The sequence below is a fragment of the Falco cherrug genome, chromosome 1 (genome assembly GCF_023634085.1).
Source record: "Falco cherrug isolate bFalChe1 chromosome 1, bFalChe1.pri, whole genome shotgun sequence".
NCBI classification, from domain to species: Eukaryota; Metazoa; Chordata; class Aves; order Falconiformes; family Falconidae; genus Falco; species Falco cherrug.
Genome location: NC_073697.1, coordinates 69,010,758 through 69,027,290, shown reverse-complemented (window position 1 = coordinate 69,027,290; position 16,533 = coordinate 69,010,758). Strand labels below are relative to the sequence as shown.

General features: G+C 40.0%; 1 protein-coding gene across 3 annotated transcripts in view; it reads right to left on the bottom strand.

Moving 5' to 3' along the window:
• Positions 1-16,230, bottom strand: part of PAPSS1 (3'-phosphoadenosine 5'-phosphosulfate synthase 1) — a 48,014-nt gene extending 31,784 nt beyond the window's left edge. For 2 of the 3 annotated variants that reach the window (XM_055702824.1, XM_055702843.1), the window contains exons 1-5: positions 16,010-16,230; positions 8,924-9,038; positions 5,220-5,455; positions 3,757-3,895; positions 1,609-1,727 (exon numbers count right to left, since the gene is read on the bottom strand). In XM_055702824.1, coding sequence (XP_055558799.1) covers positions 1,609-1,727; positions 3,757-3,895; positions 5,220-5,455; positions 8,924-9,038; positions 16,010-16,069 — 669 coding nt within the window. In that variant the 5' untranslated portion in view covers positions 16,070-16,230. Of the gene's footprint in view, positions 1-1,608; positions 1,728-3,756; positions 3,896-5,219; positions 5,456-8,923; positions 9,039-12,268; positions 12,323-16,009 lie in introns of those variants that run through there. The other variant, XM_055702834.1, reaches the window with a different exon arrangement.
• Between the last annotated feature and the right edge of the window lie 303 nt (positions 16,231-16,533).

The window sequence follows — 16,533 nt, the reverse complement described above, 5'->3', positions numbered from 1 at the left end:
ATTTAAGTAAGCAACCACTAAGGTATCTTGACATTTGTGATACTGTTGGCTATAAAGACAAAAAATAAAAGCACTAAAACTGTGCCTCAAGCATAGGACAGCTGACTGGGCCAGGAGCCAGCATTCAGCACCGTGTACCAAGTGTGTTAATGTACTTTGGAGATCACTATCTTGGCACACGTGACATTGGTTTCTACAATTATGAAGTTTACTTAATAGTTCTGAGCAGAAGGCGCAAGGCTTCCCACAGTCACGAAATGCCACCTCCCATAGGTAGGACTCCTACACAGGCGTCTCCTTTTTTCTTCCAGAAAATATTCAGATTAGCATTAGGGTAAGAATAAATAATTCTGCTGCGGTTTTCTGCCCTGTCTTATCTCCTGAGCAACACTGTGCAAGCAGTGATCTATTAACAGGGCCTTCTTGAAAATTTAGATACAAGGGACTAAATCTCTCCAGAGCTGTAGTGGCACAGAGGATTAAAATCAACTCCACGCTGGCTACATGATGAGGTCTTTTGCTTGTACCAACTTCAACACTTGATGGAGCTTTACTCAAGCTACTGCCTACACTCTAAATTTCCAGAACATGCACCTCACAAAAATATGAGTAATTGCCTGCTAGAGTATCTAAATTAGTTGTCTCAAATGTCATCCCACTATCCACAGACTATAGATAAGAATGTAAGGAGACCTATTTCTTCTAGATGAAGATTAGTAGATTCTGGGGGTATGGTTTCAGGAGAATAAAGCCATCTCATGGCTGCCTCCACTTTTGGCAGGTTTGGGGTTATTGGTTGTTTATTTGTTTTGTTTTCTGTAGGTGGTTTGCTGGCATACTACTGTTTGTTTGTGAGGGGTTTTGTTTGGTTTTGTTTTGTTGGTTGGTTGGTTTTCTGTTGGTTTGGTGTGTTTTTTAGGTTGGGTAGTGAGCTGAATCCACTTATCAAACAGGAGGAGGCCCAGAGGCTTCAAAAGTGTTGGTGTAGATCATAGGCATGAACAAAGAAAGAGACCTACCTTTTCAGAAGCTATGAACCAATAACATAACTCAGCCACGTCAAGAAGATCAGCTTCCTGAACCGGTCATTACACAGTTGCAGAACCACTTTTACTAGTGCAAGAAAAACATTGGGAACAAGGGAAACCAGACACAACCACAGCAGCCCCTATCTAAGCCAGCTCAAATTACTGTGTAAATACAGCCCTGTCTCTTCACATCTGCAGTATATATTAATTGGTTTGCTATAGAGACAAAGTAAAACATTTCAGGCCCTTACAAATGCCAGTAACCAGTTTTAAAGTCTGCATTCATCATTGGTTCTGTAGCAGCTGAGACACCCTTCTCTCCCTTCCAGTTATCAGTTATGATAATTAATATAATTTTCCACTTGTCCAAATCTTATTTCACTTAGAGATCAATGTTGCTGCAATGTTTAGATTTAAAAAGGATGCACATAATAGGACAAGTTTGAAAGCTAGATTTTAAAGATGCATAAGCCTTCAACTATTAAAAAAAACTGTCTCTGCTTTTCCAAGTACAGATGTTCAAATTGCAGGCACAAATGTTTTGAAAAGGTTACTAAGATCTATCTGCATTTCTGCTCACCCTTTCTTGAAGAAGTTCCACAACTTGTTGTATACAATCATTCACATCACAGGAATCAGTTTTCAGCACAAGCTCGGGGGCTTCTGGTTTTTCATATTCCGAGTCAATCCCAGTAAAACCTACAGAACATAAGAAAAAAATCTTAACTGACTTTTTCCAAAAGATTGTGCCAATTTTAACATTGTTCACAGACAAGTTTTCTAGATAATCAACAGGTTTTTTTCTTCATCAGTCCATCCGCTAATCCTACTACATGACTGCATCAAACTTCGGTATTCTGCAGCACATACATAGCTCATTTTTGTTAGTGAAGTTATTTGATTTAAATTGCGAATAAAGGACGGACCATTGGCAGAATAACTGTGCACATCAAACCAGAGTTAGTCATCCATCACCTGTCCTTCATTATTAGCTGTGATGTGATTGTTGTGGGGTTTTGGTTTGTTTGGTTTTAAACACAAAGCTGAACAATCAGTATACGTGTAAATTTACACTCATGCCACCAAGCAGCACTCCAAAGAGTAAGGAATTCCAACATCTATTACATTAGCTAATCACTCATCTTAAGATAGCTGTTAATGTAAAGTAGATTGTGTGTTTATTATAGTTACAACAACTATTGTCACAGACTGTACAAGCTATCACTGACACTTCTTCCAGCTTACTTAGCTAGCAGTCTGCTTTGAAACAGAGGAGATTCTGAATAACCATGCACAAACAAGGGACAATCAAGCCCAACAGCAATGCATGTAAGCACTACAAGTCAGATCTGCAGGAGTAGTATCAGCTGGGTTACAGCAACTGAACATCTGCATCCTCTACAACTGCAGATGCAAACATTAAAAATAGAGTTTTTCACTGCAGAGTTAAATAATCTCAAAATTAGTAGCTTCATTCCCCATCTAAGAAAAAAATCAATTGCTGCAGTACCCCATGTGAAAAAGAAAGGCCAGTATCTGTTCCAAAAACCATGCAATTTAGAAGTATTGATCACTGGAGAAGTGGGAAGAGGGGGCAAAGAAAGTGTCCCATTACCACTGCCAGGGAAAAAGAAGGAAACAGTTGCTGACGCTCCTCGTGAACAAGCAAGTTCATTTAATTTTCATCCTTCGTATATCTGACAAGTCAGAAGATACAGCCACTGCTAGACCCATTTGTAACTTACTTAGCCACTGTATACTTCACTACCACTTCTAAAGTAACACAGTTCCATTATGGGTCTTGTAAGATTAATAAAATATTAATAAAATTCTACAGGACAAACAAGGATTTTGTACAGAACTATCTTTGTACTGTAAGGTCTCAACCCATCTTGCTTTGATTCTGAGCAAACCTTAGTTCAGCCTTATTTATTCCTGGTCTTCACATGGTATATTTGGTAGTACTAGAATTATCAAGTAACCAGTCAGGTGGAATATCTTAGATTCTTGAATTTTGTATCACTTTTGCTAGCGGTGAGTTCCTCATTACAGCATCTGCAAACTCAGCCTCTGAAAGTGATTAAACACTGCTTTGCTTCTTAATACAGGTAAAAAGTGCTATTGTCAGCCTCTGCAACTGTAATATAACACAGCTTGAAACAATACTTGCAATGAGTAATCACATATTTAAGCTTTTTTTATTGCAGGCTGTACTTAAATCTTGATCTGAGGCTGGGGATATGAAATTATTTTCATGGGCACTAGCACAGACCCTTAAACTTCAAAATAGAAGTTAGTCTCTTCAGAAGCATTCTTAATGGTCTTTAAAGAAAGACAGTGATCATGTTTTACTTTTTGGAAGACATTAGTTAACTCTTATTAATGCAAACCTTTATAGACTTTAGAGTGAATCGGGCTCTTTTTTAACTAGTTGATGGATACTCAAAGGAGGTAAGACTAACCCTCAATCATAACCTACAACAGAAACCACATAAACTGCTCAAGGCTTTTTAAGGATAGCCACTTCTGCCCTTTTACTCTCCTATGCATTTATCTAGTCAGTTAAATGAGCTAGAAGTTGATCCTGATTTTCTGCTTGGTCCTGTCCCCAGCCCATGCCGCTTTTAAGGGTAGTACACTCTCAGACTTGAGCACATCCACTTATGTGGAGTCAAATTACACCAATGGTTCATTTATGTAGAAAGGATGTGACTACATCTAGGTTCACCTTTAATTTCTCCAGCCCTGGCTTTCTTATACAGTCCTTTAACATCTCTCTGCTCACAGACATGCAATGGAGCATCCACAAATACTTCAAAAAAAGGCAGACTTGCCCCTTCATGAATTTGTCTGGCGTTATTACGATCCTGAAAGAAAACAGAAAAAAACCTAAAAGATTGCACCTACATATCGTTATTAGCTTCTTTAAAATGAACTTTGAAAGCAGAAAGACAACAGTAAAATGGAAATGAGCTTTCAAAGTTTGAAAAAAGAAACATGATTAAATCAACCAATGCCCTGCAAATTACATCAGTTTGGCTACAGTTCATCACATGGCAAAAGCTGACATGAAGATCTGAAATAGTTTAGATTAACCTGATTTACGAAATAAATAAAAAAAAATAAAATCCAAACAAAAACATACACCCCACCAAACAAAAAACAGGCATAGAGCGCAGATTTTTCTATACCTGCCGCTATCTTAAGACCTGCATTCCCAGTTACATCTGCATAGCTCACTAAAGTCAGAGGTGGTATTACCTGCAGCTCCTGATATGATCACCCTTCTCTCCAGAGCACCAGATTTCTCTGCATTCATCAATCTAACAAGACTTGTATGCTCCAAATATTACTTTATTTGTATGGTTTGCCAAGCATTGAAACAACTGAATTTCATTTAGAGAACAAAAAAATTTTCAAAAAATCCACTATAACCATCTTTTACTGAATATAGGGTTTTTTCCTCGTATCTAAAGATTTCTGTTTTACTGCAGGATCTTGAGTTCTCCAAATGATTATCAGAAGAACTATCTGTACCACTATAACTGAAGAAATAACACCTTCTCATGCTGTGAAAGGTCTGGGTCATTCTTCAAGATACTTAGTGTTCACACATCCTTTCTGTCATAGATGAGAGTCATCTATGTTCTCATACACAGATGAAGAGTATTCACAAAACAATGTGAACATGGATTTAGGTTAGTTTTCAGTTATGTTGTATACATAGCATGAAATAAAGTAAAAAGAACTACAGCCGATTCAACGTTTTTCTCCTAATCCACTGGGGAAAATACAGCTCACATCATTCATTCACTAATGGAAAAGTTTTAAAAACAATTTAACTGAGTCTTCAGATCTATATCTGGTCTTCATATTAATTGAAGTACTGGAAACTACATAGATCAAACAAGATATTCTAAGACTCTTGGAGTATCATTTGGGTTTATTCCCAATATTAGATTAATAATTCTGCCTAATAGACTGAAGGACAGTTCTAATTATAGGACTAATATAAACTTTTTATATTTAAGATTAATGTTTCTGAAATTTGAGTAATCGTCTCTAGAAAGGAAAAACGTCATAAAAAAAAACAGGCAAGCAAGTTTAGCAAGGGATTCCTTTAACTAAAATTGGTGACATTTTGCATTTTGTATATTCCCTACACTTTACCTAGAGGGTTTTCACATTTACCTGAGTATAAGGAGAGATGAAACTAGTAATGCACACCAAACCAGCATCTGCAAACAGTTTAGCAACCTCAGCAATACGACGAACATTTTCTTCTCTGTCTTCTGGTGTGAAACCCAGATTCTTATTAAGGCCTTGGCGAATATTGTCACCATCCAATGTGTAGCATGGAATGCCATGGCATACTAAATACTCCTCCAGTGCCATGCTCACTGTAGTCTTCCCAGCACCAGACAGACCTAGAATATTCAATAATAATATCAATATAAGCATAGAAACAAGTTAGGGAAAATTGTATCACATGTACCACTGCTAGTATGAAAAATCAAGTGACAGGCATCAGCAGCAATGCCTCTCAGAGGTGCTTACCTGCAATATAAGCCAAGCGCCTTCTACACGGACAATAGGTATAAGGAGAGTAAGGCACAAAGTTAAGTGTGCAACTAGAAGCAAATAAAAAGTTTAGCCTTGAGACCTGCTGCCACTTACAGAGCTGGCGCACATTTCCCAGCATTGCTGGTGGCAGTTGTTATGACCTGAGCAAACTCAATTCAGAAACCAAACACAGAGTCAAGATGTTATATTTACATCAGAAGAGGAAGATCTCACACTGAAGTGAATTTCAGTCAACAAAAGAAATAGGATCAGATCAAACCACACTCTGTACTTACTCCTTGCAGAATAACAGCACTGAATTAGACCCAACAGACACAACAAAACTCACTCAAGGCTCACACGCAGCAGTGATGCTCCACTAACTGGAGTGTGTTAGCACCAAGCAAAGACATTAAACTTTGATCTAGTTCAGAATCTTCAGCAACAAACCTTTAAACAATTGAGAGTTTTTGCTGGCGCTAAAAAGCGTACTGTTTGCTTTAAGTTGGAAATGTTTTTAAATAATTTTCCAGACTAGATTTCAGGAGTTTATTTGGAACACATGCTTCAGCTTAGGGATCAATCAATTCCTACATGGAATACGAACTCAAATCTTCATAAGATGACATCAATTCCTGGAGTAAGGAAAAAAAAATACAAGGTAATGGTAGTCTAAAAAAAATAGCACTAGTGGTTGAATAAAAATATTGTGATCTTTATCAGTGGTGGTTAAGACTTCTTATAGCTTTCAGAGAAAGAAGGAGGAAAAAAAAAAAATCACACAGAACAGCGGTCTAGTTTTAATTCTAAGACCTTTACAGCAAAGGATGACAATCATGTTAACAACCATTTCTAGGAAAACAGAAAGTGCAAAGGGAACCTTGATACTTTGGGGTAATTTAAAGAAGAGGTGTCACTGCACTGGTTCCACCTTCACTCAATATCCAGAAGATGCAGAGCAGCCTACTGAAAACGTAAGAATATGTGTATCCCAGGACAAGTCCTATATAAGAACTTAAGCCAATACCCTCATCAATCTCACAGATTTTAGTATGGTTTGGCTCATACTCAAAAAATTGCAGAGTTGTGAATAATGACCTATCATAATCTATAAAAAATATCATTTTCTTGGACAACTCCAGGTTTTTGTGTCAATGTTCACCTGTCTACTTTGACAAGAGCAACAGTTACACAAGATGAAGCTGAGTATTACAACTTAGGCCAGAACCAGTTTCCAAAAGGGGAGGTCCCGCTCTCTTGCCCTCCCTTGTCTCCACTCCACTCCATCCTACCTCTATTATTCCACTGCCTCTTGTGCCTGTTAGCCAATTCAGTTTGCTATTTTTTTTTCCCAAGTTTTTTCTTTTTCTCTTTTTCCCTTTTGTGTGTGGAAGGAGGCTGTATTAAGTTCACTGATTTATCAAGTTGAATCAGCTCAAGGTTGGACTAGGCAAGCACTACAGCTGTGCAAGGCAAGAGAAGGAAAGCAAGGCTGGAAACAGAACAGTTGTCTTTTGGCAGCAATTAAGTACACCCCCATCTTAGAAAATAAGCACGGTAGTCCAAATTAAGATTTCAGCAACTTCATCATTTACTTCTCATTGATGCAGTCTTTGACTTGCAGTTACTGTCCCCACATCTAGCTTGCTATTCACCCAAACGCTAGTTTTTCACACATCATTTGGTCTTTAACATGTGATTAAATGCAAAAGTTAAGGTTATATAATAATGAAAATTAAAAACATCTTTTGACCTGACAAAGTCTTTACAGTAATTTACACTTCCAAAATGGCATATTATTTTACACACAAAAGTAATGCTTTTCCATTTTTTTGATACGTTACTCTGGTTTTTTTACTAGGACTCTCTCACTTGACAGCACAAGACATTCATTAGTATTTAGCTCTCAAATAAATCTTAGCTTAAAAATGAAAAGTGACACCTGAAAACTTTCTGTACACTCCCACCCCATGACTGCTGATGAGATGAGAGAATCTTGAAGGAAGTATACCATTTCAGCTTTTACTCTAAAACCTAGCAGAGTTTTGAAGAGACATGTTTGCATAGTTCTAGAATGGGTAGTATTGCTTAGTTCAATACCTATAGTCCATCTCACTCCCTACCATAAGCGCTCTAACATCTTCAATAACCTATTAATACTTTACTGCCTTCCTACTTTTCTGTATTCTACCACCACCCTTCTTCCTCCTGAAAAAAAGGAAACTGGGCATTAGGATTACATTTGTTTAAAAAGAACGATGACTGGAAAATGTTGCCATGTAGCTAACTGAAAACACATTCTTATCATGACCTTTTGCAAAAGGATATTAACAAGTTATCAGAAACAGAAAGACAGCCTACCAGATCATTTGAGCCTTGAAAGACAGGCTGGAGCTACATGACAAAAATAGGGAGAGAAAGGGCTCCATTCTTTTACCAAAGAAATACATGACAACAAGCTATTGTTTCAAACCAGTCTGGAATGGCTCTCAGCAATTTGTTCTCAACTACTGCTTTAACTTTTATGCATGTTCATTAACACTAATGGAAACAAATTTTACTTTGGGTAGTAAATTTCTCTAATACTCTTTGAAGATCCTTTGTACCACAACACAACAGTGCTCTAAACTGTTTACAAACTAACAACACATTTTGTGATATTTATCTTTTATTTTAAGTTTTAACCAGAAAAAGAAAAAAACCTTCAAAGGAAATACATTAAAGCTTCCAGGAACATTGAAAGACAGAGCAAAAATCTCCTCACAGTTATGAAACAAAGCTGTCTTCCAGAATTTACTTACCCCCTCTTTTTACAATCAAAACAATTCAGTGAAAAAAACACAGAGCTGATCTCAAAAATAACTCCCTGTATGCACTGCCTCAACATGCAATTGGTGTCCAAAGGCATAGGTTTATGTTGAAATGTTTAACCCAAGGAGACAAGTACATTCCAAAGAGAAGAGACCTTTATACAAAGGATTCAGAAATACAGACTTAAAAAAAAAAGTTAGGTTTCATTTGTTAATAGCTAAAAAGGACAGCAAGAACAGCCAGAATTGATTAAAACACCAAAAAAAAAAACCCATGCCATACACTCCAAAACTCAACTGGAATTAAGCTGTGCACAGTGCCAAAAAACAATGCTCCCAGAGCACTGAACAAAATACGTTCTCAGGTTACTATCCATCCCAAAGCAATTTCTTGCTAAAAATCATAATAAAATTGCATAGATTCCACACACATTCAACTTTGCATGAAAAAAAATCAGCTGCGAAGTGCCTTTTCAGAAAAGTAACTACAACAAAAGCATCCTCAGAAAGCTGTGACTGTACCTGTTAACCAGACTGTGCATCCACGAAAACCACTTCTTGTTCCTACCACTTGGCCTCTCTTATTCCTGCTGACATGATGAGCTTGGTAGGTAACATTGGTTGCCCTTTGCATTCCCTGTAAAAAAAGTTGATTAGGTTTTTAACTTCTGAAAGGGTGAGCTGGCAAAGCATACTAAAACTTATTCACAGGCACAAAGAAAGACTTGGAGACACACCAGTGGAAGTAAAATCAATACCCAATCCATCAGCTGCAGCATAGCTCAAAGGATACAATGGAAATTAGAAAAGCCACCCATAGCAAATAGCATCCCTTCTGCTCCTTCTGTGAAACTTGGGATTGCCAGATTAGTCAACTACTACTTTCAAATACGAGTCCTTTAAGAAAAATCAACTATAAAAATAGAGATGAACTGCTAGACTTGACTTGTAATTACGTCATTTAAATCTAAGAAAATCAAATGAATTCTCTCTCACTCTGAGCTAAAGGTTTCCATCATAAAACAGTCAACCACTGGCTCATTTATAACTCTGAAGAGGCCTTTTCATTGCACATCTAGTCCAACTTTCACTTCAGCAGACACACCTCCAAATCACTCTGCCTTTATCTGCGACATACTAAGTCTCCAGAATTGAGACAGTTATCATATATTCTGAGCATTTAAAGAAAGTACTATTTCTAAGCAACTTACTAAAGAATTTACTGGAAAAGATGGGATTTTTCCAATATAATTTTAATTAAAACAAAGCTTTTAACAAAATTAAAAAATTTTAACATTAAATTTTAAAATAAATTTAAAATTAAAAAATAAAACCCCCAAAATTAAAACAAATATTACAGACTTTATTACAGCTATTTATTCATCATAAGCTGCTGTACAAGTATCTTAAAATTACACTGCTGTCAAACACATTTCACAAGCTGAGGGAACCCACAGGAAGATCAGCCTCAGCATTCCCTTAAGCTTTAATGGTTTCTAGTTATATGAACTTTGATTATAAAAGATCAAGACCTTAGATAACCAGACCAAGTACGAACAATCAAACAGACAAGAAGGCTTTAAACAAAATAAAAAAGGGGGCAGTGGGAAGGATTAGTGGTATATGTAATGCTTTTTTGACTTCTCTTGCTTACAAACATACTGCAAGATACTTACACTATCTTCATCACTGTATCAGCGCTAGCTGGAAAGAACTTATTTAATAAAAAAGAAAAAGGCAGGATATAAACCTATGGAGTACTGGCAGCGAGCTGTTTGTAGTTTTACAGAGAAACAGCACAAAGTAGGGTTAACAGAAAAATGGCAACTAATTGTGGCTTCAAGAACTGCTACTACACCATTCTTCTAGAGAAATAGATTTCAAAAGTTATCTATAACTTAATTGGAAGTTATGACTTTCTGTGATTGTATGTCCCTGCTTCTATACACAGCTGGACTCATAGTTAATACAAACAGAAACTCAAGGTGGGAACAGATGTTCAAGTTTTTAAATAAAACAACTCCGTAAATCAGTGGTTACAGTCCAGCATCTAAAATTAGATGAAGACTGAATACCAACTCATTAGAAACCACCACCTGCAAACAGGTTAAAACACATAAAATGAAGTTATACTTGCTAATCATTTTACCTTCAAATAATTTATGTCCTAAAACAAAGTTGTTCTGCACACGAAGTCATTGCAATACAGCTAACTAAAACCAGAAGTCAAAAAAATCAGGCATTTTTCTTATAGTAGAAACAACTATGCACGACATAAAAAGAGATCTCAGTGAGCAAATGCAGAAATGGTGGAATTAACAACAAAAAAAATTTCAGTACTTAGTTTGAATTGCTGTGTATGTTCATTACCCATAGCGTATCTTTCTTTTAATTGAGACCAGTACTTTAACAGCAACATCCTTTCTCATTAATTCCAGTTGTACTGTATTGTACCAGACACTGGATAAACAGAAGACAGTCTCAAAGAACAGCTCCCATGTCACTGTCTCAGTAAGGTCTTTTACATTAAAACATAAAAACACAAATGCTTTGCTTCTGACTCCTGGCAACGAGTCTCTTATCAGACTCAAATACTTCGGAGATCAATATACATTGGTCTCCTCCAAGAAGACTTCTTCCAGTCCATATTCAGTAAATTGCATCAGTTTTCTTTGTTTTCCAGAACTAGTAAAGCAGCAATGAAACTGATCAGGGTATTGCACTAAGCTCACAAAACACATGTAATCCTGAGGCAAGCAGGATTCTTAAAATGATGAAAAAGACACAACCTTAAAAAAGAAAAAACAAAAAAAGTATCAATTAACAAATTAGCAGAGATGATGAACCACAGCAACAAGGCCAACATAGCTAGAGTACAAGGCACACAAGTGCAACAGCGCAGCCAGCAAGCTCAGCGATAGGATAATAACACAACTGTACTTCAGACACAGGCATCTAAGACTAAAGGTTAAACTGCCCAAACAGTCTCCATGCATTCAAAAACACACCCATCCCCAGCAGCCCCACCTTTTGTTCATGTGCACATGCACACAAACAAGACAGCTCTGTACTATTCCTGGGCAAAGTAACACCAAAATCTTTCTTATCTTCCAATAGAAAACAGCTTTTTATAGATACGTTCTAAAGATGTAGTAATTTAGCAAGCGATTCTCTCTTGCGGAAAAAAAAACAAACCGAGAAAACTAGTAACGTTTCCTAATCATGTCCACTTTGCTACTAGATGATTCACTACCACCACTGAGCAACAAAGGCTGAACACCAGATCCTCAATAGGTTAAGTTTTTAATTACTATCTCTGACATACATTCACTACAAATATTGATGTGGCACAGAAAAATACTCAGGAGCAGAAATCAGTGGCTCACACTTGTGCTCTTAAATTATTCAGCAAGTCTTCAAACTCCTGTACATAAAATTTGATGACTATCAGCTGATGAAATTAAATGGCCATCCAAAATGACAGAAGAAATAAAGACCAACCATTTCCTTTTACACTACATCAAAGTATCACTCATTTTTGAGATCCATATCATCAATGAAACATTAAAATTAGTAACAGAAAAACTCAATGTGATGAGCAAGTACTCTTTAAAAAAAGCTATTTTAAACTTCTTAGCCTAATTACAATCACTATAATAGTCACTACTGAAAGGGCACCTAGATTTTTGTGAAGGGGCTGACAAAAAAAGGGCATTCATCTCAAAGGTCTATGTATCTGCTTTTTTTACAACCATTTGAAATTTCCTACTTGTCCACAAAAATATTTCTTCCACGCTGTGTTACACATTAAGTTCTTCCACACTACTTATACAAATACTGCATTTTAATATTTTCCCTACTACTCACCATGTTAAATAGAAACAATGCTTCAGTCCACTGTTTCATTTTAACAGTGATGTCAGCTGAGAAGACCCATATATCCTTCCTTTCTTCTCCCCCACTATGCTAGTTTGTTTCTCACATGAAATCTGAAGTGCTAATAACTTTGTACTGAAAATAAAAAAAATAAAACATGGAGTATTAAAATAACAAGTCTTTTACAGCTGTGCACTGAAGAGCTGTAATGATAAAGAGAGCAAGGAAGGATGCCTCTGCAGCACGCTTTTTTTGGCAAAAAGGTAACCTTTTAGCTTTGCAGATAGTTGACCACGGAAATAAATACAGACCTCTGAGAAGTATGGGAACAAAAAGGAAATACTCTTGTCAATTTCTCTACATAAACATTTGCCAAGATAGAGTTGACCCATTTTTTTCTTATTTTATTCTTGATGTTTTGCCCAGTTGCAACTATTTTTTTGCTAAACCCAAATCCGACCATCAGTGCCAAACACCTTTGATGTAAGAGCTCAGATTGCACATCCAGATGAAGAGCAAACCCAAGTTACAACACCAAGATCAAAAGGCAGCAGAAAGAAAAGATTATTGCTTAATGGTTTCATAGTTAACAGAGCACTGCACTGACATTAACTTAATTTATCCTTCATTACTTTGGAGCAACAATGAAACATTGTGCTTCTATAGTCACTTTACATCAAATTTTAACTTTTCACAAAGCAAGAGCTCTGGGGTAGGAAGTAAAGCTTTCAATGGCAAGCAGAGACTCCCCAAGCTACAGCACCAACCTGATACAGCTTTGAGGTTGGAAGCATCAGGAAAGAACTGTATAAAGAACAGGCACGGTTTCTACACAAACCATATATATACTCAGGAAGCTGTGACTAATTCCATATTCTTCTGCTCTAAGATAAGATTGTTGATTTCCCAGGCTAACAACTTCCACAAGCTAACAATAGCAACATACCCTGCATCACCTCTAAAATGTAGTCTTATCTTTAATGCCTTTACCATTTCCCAGTTATCTCCGATATTTTCTAGGCAATCTGCTAACTTGCCCACCACGTGCCTCCTGTAAGCCAGGGACACCCCAATAACAACATATCTTTACAGCACTCATAACTCAACCAAATAATAGGTTTCCTTTTCCCCCTCCAAACTGCTCTCCCTAATAACCAAACAGCAGCTCAAGCAGACTGAACGTTGCCAGTTTTCTTCATCTATATACAAACACAAGCAAGGAGAACAGACATAGCTCCAACCTAAAAATCTTGACTACCACAGCTCCAACCTAAAAATCTTGACTACCACAGATGCTAAAACAAGGGCACTTCACCTGAGAGTCTGTTTGTTCAAGTATTTGGATAAAGTTTCAGGAACCATTCACCAAAAGATCTGCATTGGCATGACTTCCAATAGCTACTTTCTCAAATTCTGGTGTGAAAGTTGTGCTTTGATTTGGACAGCCATGCTGGGGAAAGAAGGACAAGTCCAGAAGTGATATCTGAACAATAAGGTGTTTTACAGTGATCTAAAACCTAACAACTCACCAAACCATATTCTGCCATAGCCTACAGCATTACATTTTCTCCCACTTGCAACAAAAATTCTTACTGTTATCCTCACCACTGACCTCTGGAATGCAGTTTGCAAAAGTGATACTGATACAGTAAGACACCTAAACACCTCTGCACGTAGCACCACCCACTCTGCCAAATGCATGCTCTCCTGCCACTTACACAAACTAGTTCATCTTTGCCAAACGTTCTAATGCTGACACAGTTTCAAAAATCACAGCAGCAGAAAGCAGCCAGAATCTTCTACAGCACCGTGGATACAAGCAACTCTGTGATTAACCATACTACAAGTATATCTTCACTCGCCACCCGCTGCAGTAACAGCATGAGCAAAAGCAGAGACAGCTTATTCACCAGTGCTGGAGCAGAGTCGTTAGCTGGCATCAGAGGGAATGGACAAAAACAAAGCCAGAAATGCCTGTGTTGAATATGCTCTCTGAAACAAGAGCTGGAGCAAGATCTTATTAGGAGTCACCTGCAAAACGATGCAACAGCACGGCCATGGTAGGAATTTGAGCTACACTGAAGAAAGTATTCCAAAAGTCTTCCTATGAAGCTAGCGTAATAACAGTACTTGTGGCTATGTTGTCTGCTGCTCTGTAACCTAGCGTTTGCTATGGTCAAGAGGTGGGCTTGATGAGGGGGTTTCCACAGACAGAGGTGTATTTTGAATAGCATTGGATTCCCAGGGAAAGTTTTGAAGACAAGGCTCTACCTACTCTCCCAGGGGCTGCCAATTCCATTGGGGCATAATAGGTTGCTTTGACTTTGCTCTCAGCTAAACAGATGCAGAGTCAGAAGTGCCAGAACATTTGTCTGTGGAGCATGTGAATCAGCAGCACTCTTTTTCCTGGTGAAGCTTATTGTGTTATAAAGACCATTTCAGCTGAGGTCTTCCGAAGAAAAAGAGAGAAGCAGAAGACTTCCTCTGCTTGCCACATAACACTGAGGGGGTTGCTAACCTCAGCTGAACTCAGCAAACAGTTAATGTCAGTTAACTTTTTTTTTTTAATAAGTTATTTCCCTGGTTAGGACAAATTCATCTTGGCTTGGCTTCTGACAAATGATAAAAGTAATTGTTAAATACACTTTGTTACCCCCAGCCCAACATGATCTATTTCCCACCTTCCTAACATCTGATTTTGTCTTTTCCTCATGGAAATTGAATGTAATTTACCAATTACTCTTACATAAACAAGTCTGAACTTGTACACAGTGGAAGAGACTTGGACAGGCACATCTACTGAATGCTTTTGAGTACAATACCATCTTCCCTGGTTTTCAGGCAACTTTAAGCCTCTTTTCTTCTTCTGTAATAGATCTGTCATTTAAATAGAAAAGTTGTGGCCTGTACTACTCACAGCTAGACTTCAAAGACTGTTCTACACTATTACTTGCATATCAAATGTTTTCTGGATCTTATCTCTCATCTCCTTCAGCTTAGCATTGCTTGAAAGAAATCATACCTTTTTTTTTCCCCACTCATCTTGCATCATCAAAATTATGAAATGTTCTCAATGGCCTGCAGTGTATCTTCTAAATAGCTGCATTTTGGTCTTTGCTGTAAAATACCTTCCCCCATCTTTATGAACAAGAATGAAGGCTTTGGCTAGATTTTTTCCAAGCTCAGTCTCGCCAGTTTTCCACATAACACCCGCCACACAAAGAACCTCAGTCTCTGGCCAGCCCAGGTTTATGAAAGGCCACATTGTACATCGCATTCGTAACTCTTCCTTCCTCCAGAACGCTGGAGGCTGCGGGCTCACGGCGGAAGGGGCAGGGATGAACCCCCCGACCGCCGGTCCCCTCCGGAGGGGCTCCCCGCCCTTCCCCACCGCCAGCCCCCGCCTGCCCGCGGACAGCGGCGGAGACCCAGCCCGCCGGCCCGGGGCGCACCCCCCGCTCCCCAGGGCCGCCCCCGCCAGGCTCCGTGGCGGCGTTCCCCTCGGGGAGCTCGCGCGACCGTTCCGTTAACGGTCCCGGCTCGGGGCGTCCCCGGCGCGCCGCAGGGAGCGGTGCGGGGAGCCCCGTCCCAGCCCCCGTGGCCGCCCGCTGCCACATCACCGCGGCGCCGGCCGCTTCTTCCTTCCCTCGGCCGCCCGCCGCCCCGCCCCGCTCCGCTCCGCTCCCCCGCATGCCCACCCGCCCACAGGCGCCCCGCCGCCCGCCCGCTCACCCAGCTCGGCACCCTGTTGCTCAGCTTGACTTTCTTGCACTGGCTCTCGGGCAGCTCCATGGCCGCGGGGGCAGCGGAGGGAGGGGAGAAGCGGACGCGCCTTTCCCGCGGATGCTTGCCGCGATGCTGCCGCCGGGGAGCGGTGCCGTGTGCGCGCCCCCGCCCGCGGCTCGGCCAAAGGTGGTGCAGGGAGGAGCCGCGGCCCGGCGGGCGGAGAAGGGGAGGGGGCGGGGAGCGGGCGGGAGCCCGGCCACGCGCGTGCGCTGCGCCGTGACGCGCGCCAGGGTGGGCGGTGGGGCGGGAGGTGGCCACTTCCGCAGCGGCAGCCCGCCCCTGCTGCCCCCGCCGCGGCCCCGCCCCCGCCGCGGCCCCGCCCCGCCCCGCCCCGCCGGCGCAGCCCGCCTGGGGCCCGCGGCGTTACACCCGGGCGGCGTTAGGGAGGCAGCGGCTCGTGTGCGTGATGCTCCTCCGGGTTGCAGAGCCGGCCCGACGCGTGTGGCACTGAGGACGAACGCAGCAGCGAG